Source organism: Orbicella franksi, chromosome 8 (genome assembly GCF_964199315.1).
Source record: "Orbicella franksi chromosome 8, jaOrbFran1.1, whole genome shotgun sequence".
In the NCBI taxonomy this organism is placed as follows: Eukaryota; Metazoa; Cnidaria; class Anthozoa; order Scleractinia; family Merulinidae; genus Orbicella; species Orbicella franksi.
The window spans coordinates 8,442,146-8,458,159 of record NC_138152.1 but is presented as its reverse complement, the minus strand read 5'-3'; the positions used below and the strand labels follow the sequence as shown (position 1 = coordinate 8,458,159).

At 40.2% G+C, this 16,014-nt stretch overlaps 4 protein-coding genes across 4 annotated transcripts in view; 3 read left to right on the top strand and 1 right to left on the bottom strand.

The window, feature by feature from the left end:
* LOC145495490 (uncharacterized) overlaps nucleotides 1-16,014 on the top strand; it is a 57,005-nt gene that overhangs the window by 18,364 nt on the left and 22,627 nt on the right. The gene's annotated exons all lie outside the window — the stretch shown is intronic.
* LOC145494146 (uncharacterized) lies at nucleotides 1,537-2,205 on the top strand. The gene has a single exon (XM_081473608.1). It carries the CDS (start codon nucleotides 1,537-1,539, stop codon nucleotides 2,203-2,205), a length of 669 nt encoding a protein of 222 aa, XP_081329734.1.
* On the top strand, nucleotides 3,659-6,084 carry LOC145494145 (uncharacterized). Its single transcript, XM_081473607.1, has 4 exons — nucleotides 3,659-4,133; nucleotides 4,331-4,455; nucleotides 4,719-5,283; nucleotides 5,783-6,084. Exons 1-4 carry the CDS (start codon nucleotides 3,659-3,661, stop codon nucleotides 6,082-6,084), a joined length of 1,467 nt encoding a protein of 488 aa, XP_081329733.1.
* LOC145494144 (uncharacterized) lies at nucleotides 6,656-10,007 on the bottom strand. The gene is made up of 5 exons (XM_081473606.1): nucleotides 9,920-10,007; nucleotides 8,757-8,783; nucleotides 8,177-8,608; nucleotides 7,827-7,976; nucleotides 6,656-6,858 (listed from the first exon to the last, which is right to left on the bottom strand). Exons 1-5 carry the CDS (start codon nucleotides 10,005-10,007, stop codon nucleotides 6,656-6,658), a joined length of 900 nt encoding a protein of 299 aa, XP_081329732.1.

The following is a 16,014-nucleotide window of genomic DNA, read 5'->3' as shown; positions in this document are numbered from 1 at the left end:
TTAAATTCTGCCGTCTCAAAATTAAGAGGACAATTAGCACAAGCGAATTCGGTGTCTCTTAAAGTACTGTGTCTTCTCATTTTAAGACCCAAAGAGCGAATTTTAAAACAAGACTTTTGAAACATCATGTCCTGCACAGGGATTTCATGGAAAACTATGTGAAACAGGTAACAATATCCAAGAGAAGTTCAATTTCCTCTATAGTGAACGTCTGCTAGCGGAGAACCTTGGGTAAGAAAATCTGGTAGCCTATCGCTGCGAGCATTTGTTGCTACGAAGGAAGAACAACACTTGTACGGTTGTCGACCGTCCGGCCACTACATTTATGCCAATAGAAAATGTCACTCGGTACGCAGTTGCAGTTGAATCCGTTCACTCGGTCAATGCAGGTCCCGTCGTTCTTACAGAGATGATTTGCACAATCATCGATATCTGTTTTACGGGGATAAGGCAGAAAAACAATAACGGTCATAATCGATAGCTGAAATAACTTGGAGTCGAGAAATGTCGCCATTCTTGTTCAAAACGAATGAGGCAGTAAACAAAGGAGATCTAGATCACTATCATTGTCGACTAAAAGTAGTTCAAACCTATCAGTTTTATGCTTCTGTGCAGAAATTGAAAAAAAATGGAAAGGTCTTTATCAGATGTACCTTATTATCGTAATCAAGTGGCTGACAATTAGCAAGCAAACCATTTGAGTGGATGTCGATCGATTCTCAGCATCACAGCCTATTTATTGGCGTGAAATATTAGGGAGCAATGCACAAGAGATACAAAAACCCCGAAATATGAAGGAAAATATGTTATTTTGACTGCAGTTACCTATTTCACACTGTGTTCCATTAAATCCTGGTGCGCAGCTGCATTTAAATCCGTTCACTCGGTCAATGCAGGTCCCGTTGTTCTTACAGGGATGACTTGCACACTCATCGATATCTGTTTTACGGGGATACATACATACATACATACATACATACATACATACATACATACATACATACATATACGTTTTGTTGAGGCAGGTTGGTTTGAGGCAACCTAAAGGCTGGTGGAGACCTGCCAGAAACTTAATTAAAAAAAACTATTTATAACAAAAACTTAGCACTTAATTTACAAAAATTAGCAAAAATTTAAAAATACAGAAAGTCCGTTTGTTTTGATGTTATCTGACAGGCTTCCTTTTCAAATTGAATTTGTTCTAGTATCCTTGAGGCCTGTCTAAGTTTTTGTTTAAAAAGCTGTAGGGAGGAAGCATCCTTGATGGCCTTAGGTATTAAATTCCAAACTATGGATCCTCTGTATCTTACACTATTTCTGCCAAGGTTACTATTGTACCGTACATTCGGATAAAGCAGAAAGACAACAACGGTCATATTCGATAGCTAAAATTGATATGTAGTACATTGTATACAGCGGTTATTGCCATGTGCGCATGCTCATTAAACTATACTCTTGTGTCCGTTATCTTAAGTTACACGCGTGTGTTCTTCCTTTCCAAAAGCATAACATTTCTGGCGACGAGGACGCTAAAATATGGCCAGCTTAGGGAAGATTGAAGAATTCGACCCTAAGAATACAAATATCGACCTCTACTTGGATCGACTAGAGCAATATTTCGTGACAGATGAAGTCGAAGCCGATTCTTCTGCTTGGCATCGACGTAGAGCCATTTTGATTTCAGTCATTGGCGGGAAAGCACACGACGTTCTAGCAGACCTGTGTTCACCGGCTTCCCCTTCCTCCAAGAGTTACGCTGGATTAAAAGCCATTTTAAAGAAGCAGTTCGCCCACAAGAGATTGGTTATCTCCGAAAGGTACCGTTTTCGCACCTTCGTACAAGCGGAAAACACCAGTGTTTCCGAATTTGCCGCTCAACTTCAGCGCTTGGCTTCTACATGCAACTTTGGCACCTATTTGCCCGAGGCCTTACAAGATCGGTTTGTTTGTGGTTTTCGAAGCAGAGCTATTCAAAACAGGTTGCTTACAGAAGATGTCAATTTTGAGCGAGCTCTACAAATAGCTCAGGGTCATGAAGCTGCAGAGAATGCCGTTGCTCAGCTCAATCCCCAATTTTCCAGTTCTGACAAAGGGCACAAGGTTTACAATACTCAGGGTGATCGCCACAGGCCTTTCACAAAGAAGGAAACAAGGGACCACCTAAAGTACCCCCTTCAGGCAATCAACGCAATTCCATCTGTTTAAGTTGTGGTAAGCTGGGACATCCACGATCCAACTGTAAGTACAGAAATTCTACTTGTCATAAATGTAAACGAGTGGGTCACATTGCTGAAGCCTGCATGAGCAAATCCACCAGAGTGAATTCAGTGAATGAAACAACAGAATATGATCAGGCAGCTGACCCCTTCTCCGTGTCTCTTTATACCATGTCTGATGGTCAACATGGAATCGAGCTTCCAATTGAACTGAACAATCAGTCTGTGTTAATGGAACTTGACACAGGGGCTGGTATTTCAATGATTCCTGAGGAGACTAACGCTAAGTATTTCAAGGCCGTACCCCTTGAGCCTAGCACCACCGAGTTACATGCTTACAGTGGTGACCCCATTCACGTTTTTGGTCTGTTCAATGTCAATACCAGATACAAGTCCCAGTCTCCAGCCCTTCCCCTCACCGTTGTTGGTGGTGCTGGACTCTCACTTCTGGGGACAGATTGGCCCACTGAAATTCGTTTGGATTGGAACGAAATCCTCCGTATACATGTTACTGAGACTTCAGTTACGTCTGAAGTCACTCAAAAGCTGCATGCCTTCATTCAAAACCACTCAGATTATGCAAGGATGAACTCGGAACTATTAAAGGACTGTCTGCCAAACTTGAACTGAAAGAGGGGGTTTCACCAAAATTCGTCAGAGCCAGAACTGTGCCTTATGCACTCCAGCAAGCAGTTGAAGAAGAATACAATCGCCTGGAGCGAGATGGTATAATTCGCAAAGTTGAATTCAGTGATTGGGCTACCCCAATGGTGCATGTTCCCAAGTCTGATGGGAGTACTCGGACCTGTGGAAACTATGCCAGCACAGTTAACCCTTATTTGAATGTTCCAAGCTACCCAATTCCACTACCAGAGCATGTCTTTCACAAACTCAGGGGTGGACAAAAATAAACAAAGCTGGATTTGAAGAATGCATATCAACAGCTTACCCTTGATGAAGAGAGTCAGAAGTTTGTCACCCTAAACATCCACCGTGGCCGCTACCGCTATACCCGTCTACCATTTGGCATTGCATCATCGCCCGCAGTCTTCCAGCGTAGCATGGACGTCATCTTGCAAGGGTTAGACCAAGTTGCTCGTATCCAGGATGGCATTTTCCTCACTGGGAATGATGATGATGAGCACCTTAGCAATTTAGCACGTGGATTAACCCGGCTTGAAGAGTATGCTCTGAGGCATAAATCGAGCAAATGCAAATTTATCCAAAGGACTGTGACCTATATGGGTTACAAACTCTCTGCTGATGGAATCTCTCCAACAGAAAAAGTTGAAGCTATCGTCTGCCCCACACCAGAAAATACCACCCAAGTACGAGCATTCCTTGGGCTACTAAACTATCATGGCAAGTTCATTCTAAAGCATCATTGTTCATCCTCTCAACCAGCGGTTGCAGAATGACAAGGAGTTCCAGTGGACAGCAGCATGCGACCAGTCCTTCCGACTCGCCAAGAAGTCCCTCACATCCACTTCAACCCTGACCTGCCCATTGTTTTAGAGTGTGATGCGAGTCAGTATGGTATCGGAGCAGTAATATCTCATCGTTTCCCGGATGGCGTGGAAAGATCCATCTCCTATGCTTCCAGATCCCTCAGCCCAGCGGAAAAGAATTACAGCCAAATTGAAAAGGAGGGACTTTCCATAGTATTTCTCGTAACAAAATTCTACACGTACCATTTTGGAAGGAAATTCACTCTCCACACTAACCTCAATCCCTTACTCAAGATATTTTCACCTCAAGGTTCTACGCCAGTCCTTGCGGCATCTCGCCCTCAGCGTTGGGCAATTCTGCTGTCATCCTACCGTTCTGACATTAGGTACAAGTCTTCAAGTGACATTGCCAATGCTGATGCTTTTTCCCGGCTTCCACTTGAGTTCAAACGTGATGCAAGCGTTGAGAGTCAATTTTTCCATGTTGCAGCCCAGCAAGTCACACGACACCACGTCAAGGCCCATCAGATTGCTTGAGATACGGCTCATGACAAGACTCTCGCAAAGGTGTTGGCTTTCACACAGCATGGTTGGAACATTCAGGAATGCCATGATCCAGATCTCAAACCTTACTTCATACGACGTCATGAACTCTCAATTGAACAGGGCTGCCTTATTTGGGGATTGAGAGTTATCATCCCTCAAAACCTGAGAGAACCAATTCTGAAGGAGCTCCACTGTTCTCATCCTGGAGTGGCCAGAGTGTAGTGTATGGTTCGGAGCCATGTGTGGTATCCCAAGTTAGATGCCGATCTTGAGCAGATTACCCGTGCATGCCTGCAGTGTTGGAAGACACGGAATGCACCACCTGCAGCACCCCTCTGCCCATGGACATGGCCCTCTGGCCCTTGGAGGAGAGTCCATGTTGATTTTGCCAAGGGAAACACTACCTTATCCTGGTAAATGCATACTCTAAATGGCCTGAGGTGGCAGGTCCTATGAGAAGCACTGATGCAGCAGCTACTATCAGTGTCCTTTCCAACTTGTTTACCAGATATGGATTCCCAGAGCAAGTTGTCAGCGACAATGGAACCCCTTTCAATCAAAAGAATATGGGGATTTCCTGAGGCTCAATGGCATACAGCGTGTGTTGGTGTCACCATACCATCCTGCCGCCAATGGCCAAACAGAGCCTTTCGTTCAATCCTTCAAGAAATTTCTGAAAGCATCAGAAAGAGATGGAACTTTAAATCTGCGTATCCAGAACTCTCTTCTCTCTTATCGTAGCACTCAGCACGCTACAACTGGCACCACACCCGCCAAACTATTCCTGCAGAGGGAACTCCGCACTCGACTATTCTTGGTCCATCCCGACATCAGTTTGCATGTCACTAACAACCAAACCAAGATGAAGACCTGTTACGACCGACACACCAAATTCAGGACACTCTCACCCGGAGACAGAGTTCTCGCAAGGGACCACCTGTCCAAAGAAAAGTGGCGCACAGGCACTATTGTTACGCAACACGCTCCAGCATCATACTGCATCCAACTGGAGGATGGCCGGCTGTGGCGCCGTCATATTGATGACCTACTGGAAGGCCCCCTTCAAAAAATCAGTAAAAAGCGATCTAGTCAAAGATTATTAGTTACTTAAGTTCTTACTAGCAGTTGTGTCGTTTTCCAATTTACCTGTAAATTAGTATTTTGTTAATTTCTGTCACCTTTCTAAGTCTTTCTTTTATAGTTTAATATATAGTTGCTATTAGTTGCCATAGCTATTGTGTGCTGTTCTTATATTAATGATTTGTATTCATATGTAACTTAAACTATTTTAGACTTCTTTCATAGCATAGAAATAGCGTTTTTCCTCTTCTTTTTTTTCTTCTTGTGTGTGCAATTTGTGCTCAGGTTTTCTTGCTGACCTGTATTTTATTTCTATTTAATGCTTATGTTAACTGGCTGCCTGGCTCCGCTAGCCCCTATGGTATTCCAGGCAGCTAGTACTCTAATTTTTACTTTTAATATTTTCATTGAAATTGTAATTTTTTCTTTAGCAAGTGTGAGTACAAATAAAGATTGAGTAAATATTGAGTAAACTTCAGAACCAGACTTCAGCACCACAAGTGCCCACTGCCGTTAAGGCTCCATCTGTTGTCCAAGAGCCTTTAATACCAATAGTGTCTTCAGACCTCCTCAGAACCGTGCCCCAAATTACTGCCTCTACAGAATCCTTAAACTCCCCCCAACAGACAAACAGGGAACTTCAACCTGTGGTTAAGCAAGCTGCTATGCAAACAGATGCATCTGGACCTCAGCCAGTTCCAGAAGTCAACGTGACACCTCAGCCGAGCCTTCCAGTTCTACGCCGTTCTTTTCGTGTCATTACAACTCCAAATAGACTGATTATGGAAATTTAAGGAACTGTACCTTCCTTGTGGAATGCTCACCGAGTTTTAAAAGGACATTGCTTATGACTCTTAACAGAGTTCAGAGACCTATTAGAGACATTATTGCTCAGGACTGCTTAACTTCTGTTTAGTTTCCCTTTTGTTGTTGTTCTCCTTGTTATTGAGAACTAACCTTTGTTGTTTAGCCCCTGCAGAATTTAAGGAAGGAGGTGATATGTAGTACATTGTATACAGCGGTTATTGCCATGTGCGCATGCTCATTAAAGTATTCTCTTGTGTCCGCCATCTTGAGTTACACGCGTGTGTTCTTCCTCTCCAAAAGCATAACAAAAATAACTTGGAGACAAGACATGCCGCTATTCTTATTCAAAACGATTTAGGCAGCATACAAAGGAGATCTAGATCACTCTCACTGTCGACAAAAAGTGGTTCAAAACTATGAGTTTTATGCTTCTATGCAGAAACTGGAAACCATGGAAACATCTTTATTAGATGTACTTTATTATCGTCATCAAGTGGCTGACAATTAGCAAACAAACCATACGAGTGGATGTCGATCGATTTCAGCATTACAGCCCAGTTATTGGCATGAAAAATTAGGGAGCAACGTACAAGAGATCCAAAAACCCTGAAAGATAAAGGAAAATATATAATTTTGGCTGCAGTTACCAATTTCACACTGTGTTCCATTAAATCCTCTTGCGCAGCTGCAGTTGAATCCGTTCACTCGATCTGTGCATGTCCCATTGTTCTTACAGGGATGACTGGCGCAGTCATCGATATCTGTTTAAGAAAATAGAAAGGATTAAAATAAAATAGCTAATGTTATACTTGAGAAATCCTAGAGCAAAACTAACAACACTGAGCAACTCTGAGCAACTCTGAGCGACTGAGCAATTTACAGCGATATTAATTCAAGGTTCTCTCATGGCTGCGTGAAATAGACTCAGCACAGCGACTTGGAAACAGGACAGTCAAGAGATGTAGGATCATTAACATTGCGTCCGAAAGTACTTGAAAACTTTCAGATTATTTGCTTGTTATACGGAAAAAGAAAACATCTTTATCAGATGTCCATCATGATCATAATCCAATCAGGGGATCGCAACGGATTTTCTTCGTGAAATATCCGTGAAAGAGATATTTCACAGAGATTTCTTGCTGGCGCGAAACTTATAGGCGGTTGTCTTCAAGTGCACGGGGAAGATAGTGCCGGTTTGACTGCCCATAATTAGTCGAGAGAAAATCTGAGCAGACTTTAAACCCATCTATCTAGCTCTCAGCCTTATGACCTATATTAGCTACTTCTCTTGATGTTGTAATTTATAGACCGATTCTTCTCTTCCTGATAACTTTTACTCTAAACAAATAGTTTTGCGTAAATGGATCTCGATTGCCTGTTAAGGCCAGGCTCGGCTTCTCGTTCTTTGCGAAAAGCATCTCATGACTTAAACAGTCTATATCCATGTGTTGAACGTTATTTTCGCTATGGGGACGCTTATTTGAAGAGTTGATAACAACACTCCTGGCTATTACATTAATAGTAAGGTAACGTAAATTTCATGTAAAAGTTCGTAAGAAATAGATGAAGCGCCAAGGTTGCACTGATCGGAAATATGGCTTATTTTGTAGAATAGAGGCTCTAATCATAGAAACACCCTGGAATTTGAGGCATTTTATAGGCGTGTGGAAGGCTTCTTGAAGAGGCTTGAAAATAATAAATCGAAATAAAACCCCGAACGTTTAGTTACCTAGTTTAGACATGTCACAACGAGCCAGGACTACCTCGCCAGGTTTAACTGAATCGAACCAGTAATTACCGCTGACTGCATCTTCTCCCTCGCTCTCCCTGATCTCGGCGCACGACTCAGCTGGCAACTCGGGAACGGATCCAAGAGGAACTAAAAATAGAACAGTCAAAAACATTGTTTTTTGGGCTTTTCTGTCATAAGTAAACATCACCATTGTTTAGCTCTCTTGACAAAAGCTGCGGGCTTTGTTGGCAATCCTCGAAATGCAAAGAGATTCTGGGCACTTTTTACAGGACACGAATGCTTCTCCTTCAAAATGATAAAGACAAACACTCAAAGAAGAACAATACCTCTTCCATCTAATCGTTTAATATAGAACCGATCACTGTCCGGAACAAAATCTTCAGGTCTGGCTTCCTTAGTGCGGTTGTTCAACTCACATATGCTTTGGCGGACGACGTAGTTAAAGCTTTGACATCTGATGTCATGGTTACACTTGTTTACACACTTCAACCAGTTTGCCGTTTTCTTGGCCATGAAGATATGTCTTCTTAACATCATGCCGCGGATGGAATATTCGCTTCTACATTGCTGAGCGTCCAGTTCACAAGACATCTGACACACTACAAGCAGCGTAAAGACCAGACTCGTACTTACAGAGTAGGAAAGCCATTGGCTAGGTTCTGAAGCTATGAAATTTATATGGAGAGAAAAAGATCGAGGCTTGTATAAAATGTCATTCTTACTCCGTACATAAAAAAAAAAAAAAAAAAAAAAAATTGCTGTTAGATGGAAGCGAATAGTTGCCTAACGTCCTCTAAGTGTTGAAAGGTCTCATTTGGCGGCGCAAAAAGTCAGTGTCACACTGTCAATCTTGAAATCAAAGGAAACCAATAAAATAATAATCGTGGAAAAGATAATAGTCTTTACTTGAAAAGTATTTGTCGAATTCTAGGTCTAGGAACAAAAAGATAAATCAACAACGAGATAATCAAATAGAAACAATACATAAATGTAGAATATCTCAAACTGAAGGTGAGTGCTGCGTCCATCAGATAACCTCAGTTAGGCTCCGTAATTAGGGAGCGGCTGCCGTGTGAGGGAATTATTGAACATTACAACACCACTAACAATGAACTCTTTCATTCATAGCGGAGCTCCGGCGGCCCCAAAGGCCGCCAAGCGGAGCCCCATATTCATATAGGAAAGAAAAGGAAACCAATGAGTTGATTTTCTCATGGTTATCATGGCTAGCGGTATTGCTCGTGGGCGCGTACGCACGACGACGACGGCGGAGTTGCCCAACATGGCGGCCATACTTCAAATAATAGGTTGAGAGAGACATGCAGCCTTGGTTTACCGTGTACTTCCTTGATATTGGACATTCATGTTATGATCAATTGACACCTGTCAAAACAAGTTATCCACTGACCAGTATCACATGACCATATCGCGGGCTCAAGTTTACAGCTCCTCGAGGTCACGTGGTTTTTGAAGTTGACCGCTGACCAAGTGCTGGTTATCGATTGGATCGCGGGCTCATATTAGGTTAACTTGTTGCAAGCAGGGCAGGATTGTTCGGGAGGCGCTTAACGCTAACCCACTTTTAAAAGTTAACCGAATTATAACTTTTTCTTCTATACAAATGTTTTTTGCCAAACAAAATACAGAAAACCTCAGCGCAAATTTACAAAACTCAAATCAAAATTTTACCTTTTTGTGAGTTAGCTTTAATCGGACTTTGAACAACGCGGCCCAGGAGCTGCGCTTTTAGGCTGGCCTAAATCTATATATTAGGCTTGACCCGCCGCTTGACCCGCCGCGGAAATCAGGCGCATATGCATGAATGTTTCAGTATTTGATTGAACAAACAGAATTTCTTAAAACTATGACACCAACTGAGTAATAAGGCATGCAGGGCTCATAACGTATGTAGTTGGGGATTGGGCTATGATGATGTTTAAGTTTTCCCCTACAATGTTTTGAAAGACCCCCTCCCTCCCGCCCCGATGTGTTTAGCTACGGTCAGAATGCGAAAAATTATATGGAAAATTGCTGGAAAATAAATTATAATGAAATTTTAAAACAATTACAATTCTGCAGTGTTTCTGAAAACTCTGTCAAGACAAGCAGACTTGGCTTAACCCGGATGTCAAAATGCCGTCTCCATAGCGATGTCATTTAAATGACGCGTAGAAACAGTTGGCACATCAAAACTTTTGCGACGGAATTAGTGAGGGTTAAATTTTCACTTTTTCTCTTTTCTCATTAGTTTTTTTTTTTTTTTTTTTTGCAACTTGTCCTTGTGTTTAAACATTTGCTGACGGTTTGAATTATTTTACTTTACCATCCTGTAACAGTTTAATGTTTATGTTCAGTTGCAACCTCCAGACATTACTACTTTTTTGAGACGGCATCGAAAATCAAAAAGAAAAAGTCTTCATCCCATTGAATCGAAGATGTCGCTCGCGCAGACAAAAAAGAATGGAGTAAAGTGCAAAAAAAAAAAAAAAAAAAAAAAAATGGAGAAAAAGACAAGAAATTAACAACAACAACAAAAAACAAACGAGTTCGCTCGTTCAAGGGACAACTGCATTGCAGCCTGGTATAAAGACCACAGCATAAGTAAAGAACAAACACGTTTTCCGTATAAGTTGATTTAATTCGCGGGGTTTAAGACATTAACAAACTGTAACTTTATACCTTAGAGAAAACGCAATAATAAAAATCCACCTGTTATTAGCAATAACTTCTTTTATTAATACTTAAGTGCTTTGTTATGATATTTATTCATGATTTTATGCGTGTAAGAATTACTTCTATTTTTTCTGGATGATCTAGAGAATGTAAACGATAATTACCTTCAAAGCAGAAAATTAAAAAATTATGTTCATGATTAAATTCAGATAATATATTTTGTAACAAGAGCATCACAAGTCATGTAGTAGACGTTTTTACAATATAACAAAACCTGCATCTCGATTATTTGCAGTGTGAACTCCACGTTTCCTACACTTCGAAGATTTTGAAAGATCTGTCCGCAAAGATCATACAAAACGCAGAAATGAGTGTCAGATTACTTACCTTGCCCACCTTATGAACGAAAAATGCGGCATCATCCTTTTTTAGGCGATATGACTATCCTAAAAACTAGACGGGAAATCCACAGATCCCTTTCTTCGATCTATTGAGAATACAGCTGGTTTTGCGATTCCTTTCTCTTCGTCTCTATTTATGTGCTGACAGAGAATCATTTTTCAGAACGTAGCGACGCTATAAGATACATGCATGTAGCAGTTTGTCCTCCGGCGTTTTGTGAGGAACAATGCGTATCCAATCGTGTCAAAAGCGATTCAGTCGAATAAACCGTAAAGCGCTGTTACGATGAAAAATTGCTCAGTGTAACGTCCCTTGCAATAAACATGTCTCGAAACGTTTTCGTTCCAGTCACGTTACATTAAGTGGAATGAAATTCTTCTTTTTAAAACGATTGCTGTAACGAAAACGTTGCGAGGCATGTTAAGGTGGCTGAACACAGTTTTTGATACCTGTGTTTCATTCACCTTTTTGTCTAAAACCCTTGATCTCTCGGTCGCCAAAACTGGCAGTAAGCAAGTTAACAACACAAACTTAAGTTTTTTGATGGTTAAGTTGACGTATCTGCCGTTGCCATGGCAACACGAATAAAAATAAACAGGCCTTTAAAATCGGTTTTGTTTATTTGTAGAAAATCTAGTCATTAGATTTTCTTTATAATTTGCATGCAACAAACTTGTAACGATTCTCACAAGTTAACACCATTTTGCTAATAATTTAACAGAGAGATCTTTAATTATCCCTTTTTGAAGGTCTACTGGAATACCTAGAGTTACCTTTGTTAAAGTTCAATTACTTTCGATACTCCAGTTACTTATTTCCTAAAGTATTTTCGTGCCAAATTTCGTGAAATTCTAATGAGTGGTTCTCGAGAGATAGGCGTATTTCCGAGAGTGCAAATTTTCATTCAATCGCAATTTTTTCACTTACTACGCATGCGCTGCATTTAACTGGGTTCTTTCGGTAACAAAGAAAAAGCTGAGAATTGCCGAGTTCTTTGCATCTTTATCTTTTCTAACATATATTTGAGATAAAAGACTAAAGCCATCAATACACTGCGTTCAATTATAGAGAAAAATAGCACAGATACTGCGGGTGTTGAGTAAATAAAATGATCGCTCTATTGACGGCATGTTTTTTTTTTGCAATCCTTATGTACGCGCTGAATTGCATCAGCAAGAGTGCGCGCGAAAACTGTGTTCGGCCACCTTAAGTTCAGAGAGTGATATACTAAAGGACGTCCGCGCAACTTGCCTCATAGATCCACAACAAATTTACGAGACAAATCACAAATAAATTCCGGTAAAGTTATTCAAATGTTATTTCTGGAAAACTTAGCGATGCATCAAGAACTTGAAATCTCCATGAAAATGGATTTCTTTATCTCACAACCTGTTCCAGTATTTTGACATTGCAAGAACTATCCTTTAAAATAACGAAGAGTGCTAAATAAAGAAAGCTTCCACGAAAGACAAAGAAGACAAAGTGACTGAACTGCAACTTTTAGAAGATTAGTTTCCTAAATTATCACAAAAGACTGTGATCTAAATCATAGTCATCACCATCATTCTCAAAAAGACAAAAACAAATTGAACCAAATAACTACATTTATATTTTTGCATGAGTCTTATCTTTCATGCCTTTCACGCATCGTCAATTAGTTTAAGGACCGAAATTGCCTTTGCAAACGAGACAGACAGGAGATAAAAATGTTACCCAAAAAATTAAGAGTTGTTTCATGCTTACCGTGCGTATATCGAGTTATGGATGCACGCGGAAAGTTTGGAGAGCACGAGAGAAGCGTAAGAGTTGCGCGAGGCGCACTCTAGCTTCTTGAGTGAACAAGCGTTAAACAATTCAGAATTCAGTTGTACCTGAGAAAATTTTGTCATGACAATTTTGCGCGATCTTTGGGAACTCTAACTGAATGAAAATATCGTCGGCTGTTCACAGACAAACCCAGGCAAACTCGGATTCTTGATAAAATTGGAATTTAAAAATGTCTGCTTTATGAAGAAAGGAGAATAGGAGTACCAGGAAGAAAACATAAACAAGAAGAGGTTGAAGAGATCTCTTTAGTAGGACCCCGTTGATAACAGTACTTTGTACTGAAGGGTTATCCTGGGTAAATACTCGACTGGGATGCCAGCCCAGGCAAGTGAATGTTAGGATACACAAAGAAGGAGATTATAAAACGCGATTTAAAGGTTAACAATTAAAATGTAAAAACAGTTTCAAACTCACCCTCCGCTTGCTTTGCACGAGGCATTATTGAAATCCATGAAAGAAAAACGAGTGCTGAAACATTCATTTTTACACCGCAACGAACGTCTTCATTTCTCATATCCTTTGGAAAGCGACAAGATAATATTTAGGTGGCACCAGCTGGCGATGTGTGATCGAAATAAAGCTTATTACAAATACAAGTCACTGTTTAATAAGAGATGGCGTGTTTTGTCTCTGTCATTCAGAGCTATTTCTTCTCATGTCAGTTTGACTCCTCCTATATACTTTTACTAAGACTTCCCGTTTAAATTACGCATTTATTATGTGAACGAAGAGTATTTCTTGTCAACTGCGCTTAATTAGAGAAAATAATTTCTTCTTGCACGCCTGGGTGAATGTTTTATTCCAATGAAAGAAACGTTTCAAACTTATGTTTTTAACGATCACTCAGTTAAAACCCTAGAATTTTCACGACATTTTCCGTGATCCCTATCTTTGTTTTAGTACTTTATTGAGAATTTAAACATTGATTTCGTTGTTTTCCTCTTAATAAGTTTTTTGTTCAAGTTGGTTAGTGATAAAGTTAGCCTGAATGTTGAATCTATATCTACATGAGGGCGTCATTGCGAATTCGACTGTCAGTATAACCCATTTGACCATCCGAGCGCGGTCCGCTCTAGCGCTCGTGGTTTTAACAAAACCCATATAAACCGTATATTTATTGGAAACTTAATAACTACCGATTATGACCCGACCTGTTTAAAACGGTAAAAATTTACCGTGTTTCGAAAATATGAATATGTTTACAATTAAAGCTTCACAAACCCATAAATTAAGGTATACGCCCGCTAAATTTAGGTCAGAGAAAACGATTAACATGGCGTCCGTTTCTTCACACATTGACCTCAAAAACCCTGTCTCAGATTTTTGGCACTTGCGTTTGTTATTATTCTATAAGAGGATAAAGTTAGAAAAGGGAGAAAAATAGGACTGCTCGCGGAAAAAAGGCATAACTTGTAAATCAAAAGAATAATCAGAATTCGCAGACACAGTTTTGTCGGCGATCGTTCTCACAACATTCTCTCCGAATTTTAGCCAATTTGGTCCAGGGGCTGGCGACCTGGAACTCGAAATGCACGTACAACTCGTCTATTTTTTACTTTCGAGAATCAGAGAAAAAATAAAATTCGGCGACATCCGAGCGTTATGAGATTATCACACCAAGGGAGACACCGCAGGGGAATCAACGTTCTGTATAACAATAGGACTGTGACAGTTAAAATGGAACAGGTACAAATTTCCGCGACGGCGCGCGGTAAATTATCTACCAGTGAATAAACCGCCTGTTTCATGTATGAAATCAGAATTCCAAAGTTAGTAAACGTAAAATTGTCTTTTTATCTTTATATTAGCGTTCGAAATTTTACGTATCGGTTGACTAGTCTTCAAAATTATGACCATGTCAGTCAACATGCCGAAGGCCCGTAGAAGGTCCCCGAGAAAATGCAAACGCACATAGGGAAACGCTGGAGCGCACGTCGTAAACGGGACTTCATCGACTGATGTTGAAACAAAGGCAAAGATGCTGGAAGAAAGGATAATAGCTGGGTAAAAAAAAAAAAATGTTGCACTGCTGATTTTAATTTTGTACAATCGATCTGCCTTTCAACTTCGTCCACTTCTCTTCATCAATCTACTCTGCTTCGACAGTTTCTTGCAACAGTATTTTAACGCGGCTTGCGCTCATTTCGGCTTGCTCGCTGGCTTCGTGATCGCGATCGTTGTCGAGTTCATCCAGCAATTTTTCTTGATTGTAAAACGACCCTTTGTCGCTATCCGCTAATTTAGCGGCCCACTCTTTGTCGAGAGTGATTTTCGCCTTCTTTGGCCTTCCTCTAGCCGATGAAAACGGCCAAGATCGCTTTTTCTTCTTCGAAGACATCCGGCACTAATTGTGGCGCGCGAATCGCGTGTCTTGATGTCATGTGACTTCTAGCCTCGATAAATAGTTCATTTGACAGAACTTGTCAACTCTCAATTAAGTAATTAATATGCAAAAAATCTTTCTCGCGCAATAACTAGCAGCAGATATAATATTTTTTCGTGGAGTTTTTTTTTATGTTAAAGATTACCTTAAGATTTATCCAACCACTTAAAAAAGTAAAATTATGCAAAATGGCAAATTTTCCCCTCACTGATACCTTAATGTATTCCTCAGTTTTGTTAACGTTTTGACAAAAGGAAGGGTATCGCAGCCCTGCATGCGATTGTTGTAAATTAAAAGGAGCTTAATTAAACACCATTCAAGCAACTGAATTTAAATTTATGCTTAGGCAAACAGATTGTCCGCCTCTAATTTTGCCATACTCGTAAAAAAATATCATCAAGTGTCAAGTTACGCTTGCAAATGTAAATATGACAAACTTAAGTTTCTAATATGACAAACTTAAGTTTCTAATATGACAAACTTTATTTTTCCAAAGGCGTTTTAGTTTGTTTTTCGAGAAAGAAAAAAAAATTGTCTCTCTCGTAATAATAAAATGCTATCCTATAGCTGGTTTTCACATGACGTCACTAAAATTCAAACTACAAAACTATTGACCTTCCTGAGATTTTACTTTAATGAGGTATAAGAGCAGCTGAAAACTATTATTCAAACAAATTTTCGCTCCTAATGGTTCTCGGATTTATGATTCACTACGCTTGAATTTCTAAGCTTTTGCGTGACTTGGCATTTACATGACGGCCTAGAGAGCTGTCAGGATGGCTAAAAAGAAGTGACTTATTTCGGGGATTTTGGCTATCTGAACAGTTTATGTTTTAGAAAAAGTATTATTTTAATGTTTTAGAGTTCCTCGAGGGATAA

Coding starts and splice junctions, on each gene's coding strand:
- LOC145494144 (XM_081473606.1), bottom strand. CDS start 10,007: ATGACATCGCTATGGAGACGGCATTTTGACATCCGGGTTAAGCCAAGT. Junction 8,784..9,919: donor TTCAGAAACACTGCAGAATT/GTAATTGTTTTA, acceptor TTTTGTTCCTAG/ACCTAGAATTCGACAAATAC. Junction 8,609..8,756: donor ATTCGACAAATACTTTTCAA/GTAAAGACTATT, acceptor TCCATCTAACAG/CAATTTTTTTTTTTTTTTTT.
- LOC145494145 (XM_081473607.1), top strand. CDS start 3,659: ATGCGACCAGTCCTTCCGACTCGCCAAGAAGTCCCTCACATCCACTTC. Junction 4,134..4,330: donor ACGTGATGCAAGCGTTGAGA/GTCAATTTTTCC, acceptor TCAATTGAACAG/GGCTGCCTTATTTGGGGATT. Junction 5,284..5,782: donor AGGCCCCCTTCAAAAAATCA/GTAAAAAGCGAT, acceptor ACCAGACTTCAG/CACCACAAGTGCCCACTGCC.
- LOC145494146 (XM_081473608.1), top strand. CDS start 1,537: ATGGCCAGCTTAGGGAAGATTGAAGAATTCGACCCTAAGAATACAAAT.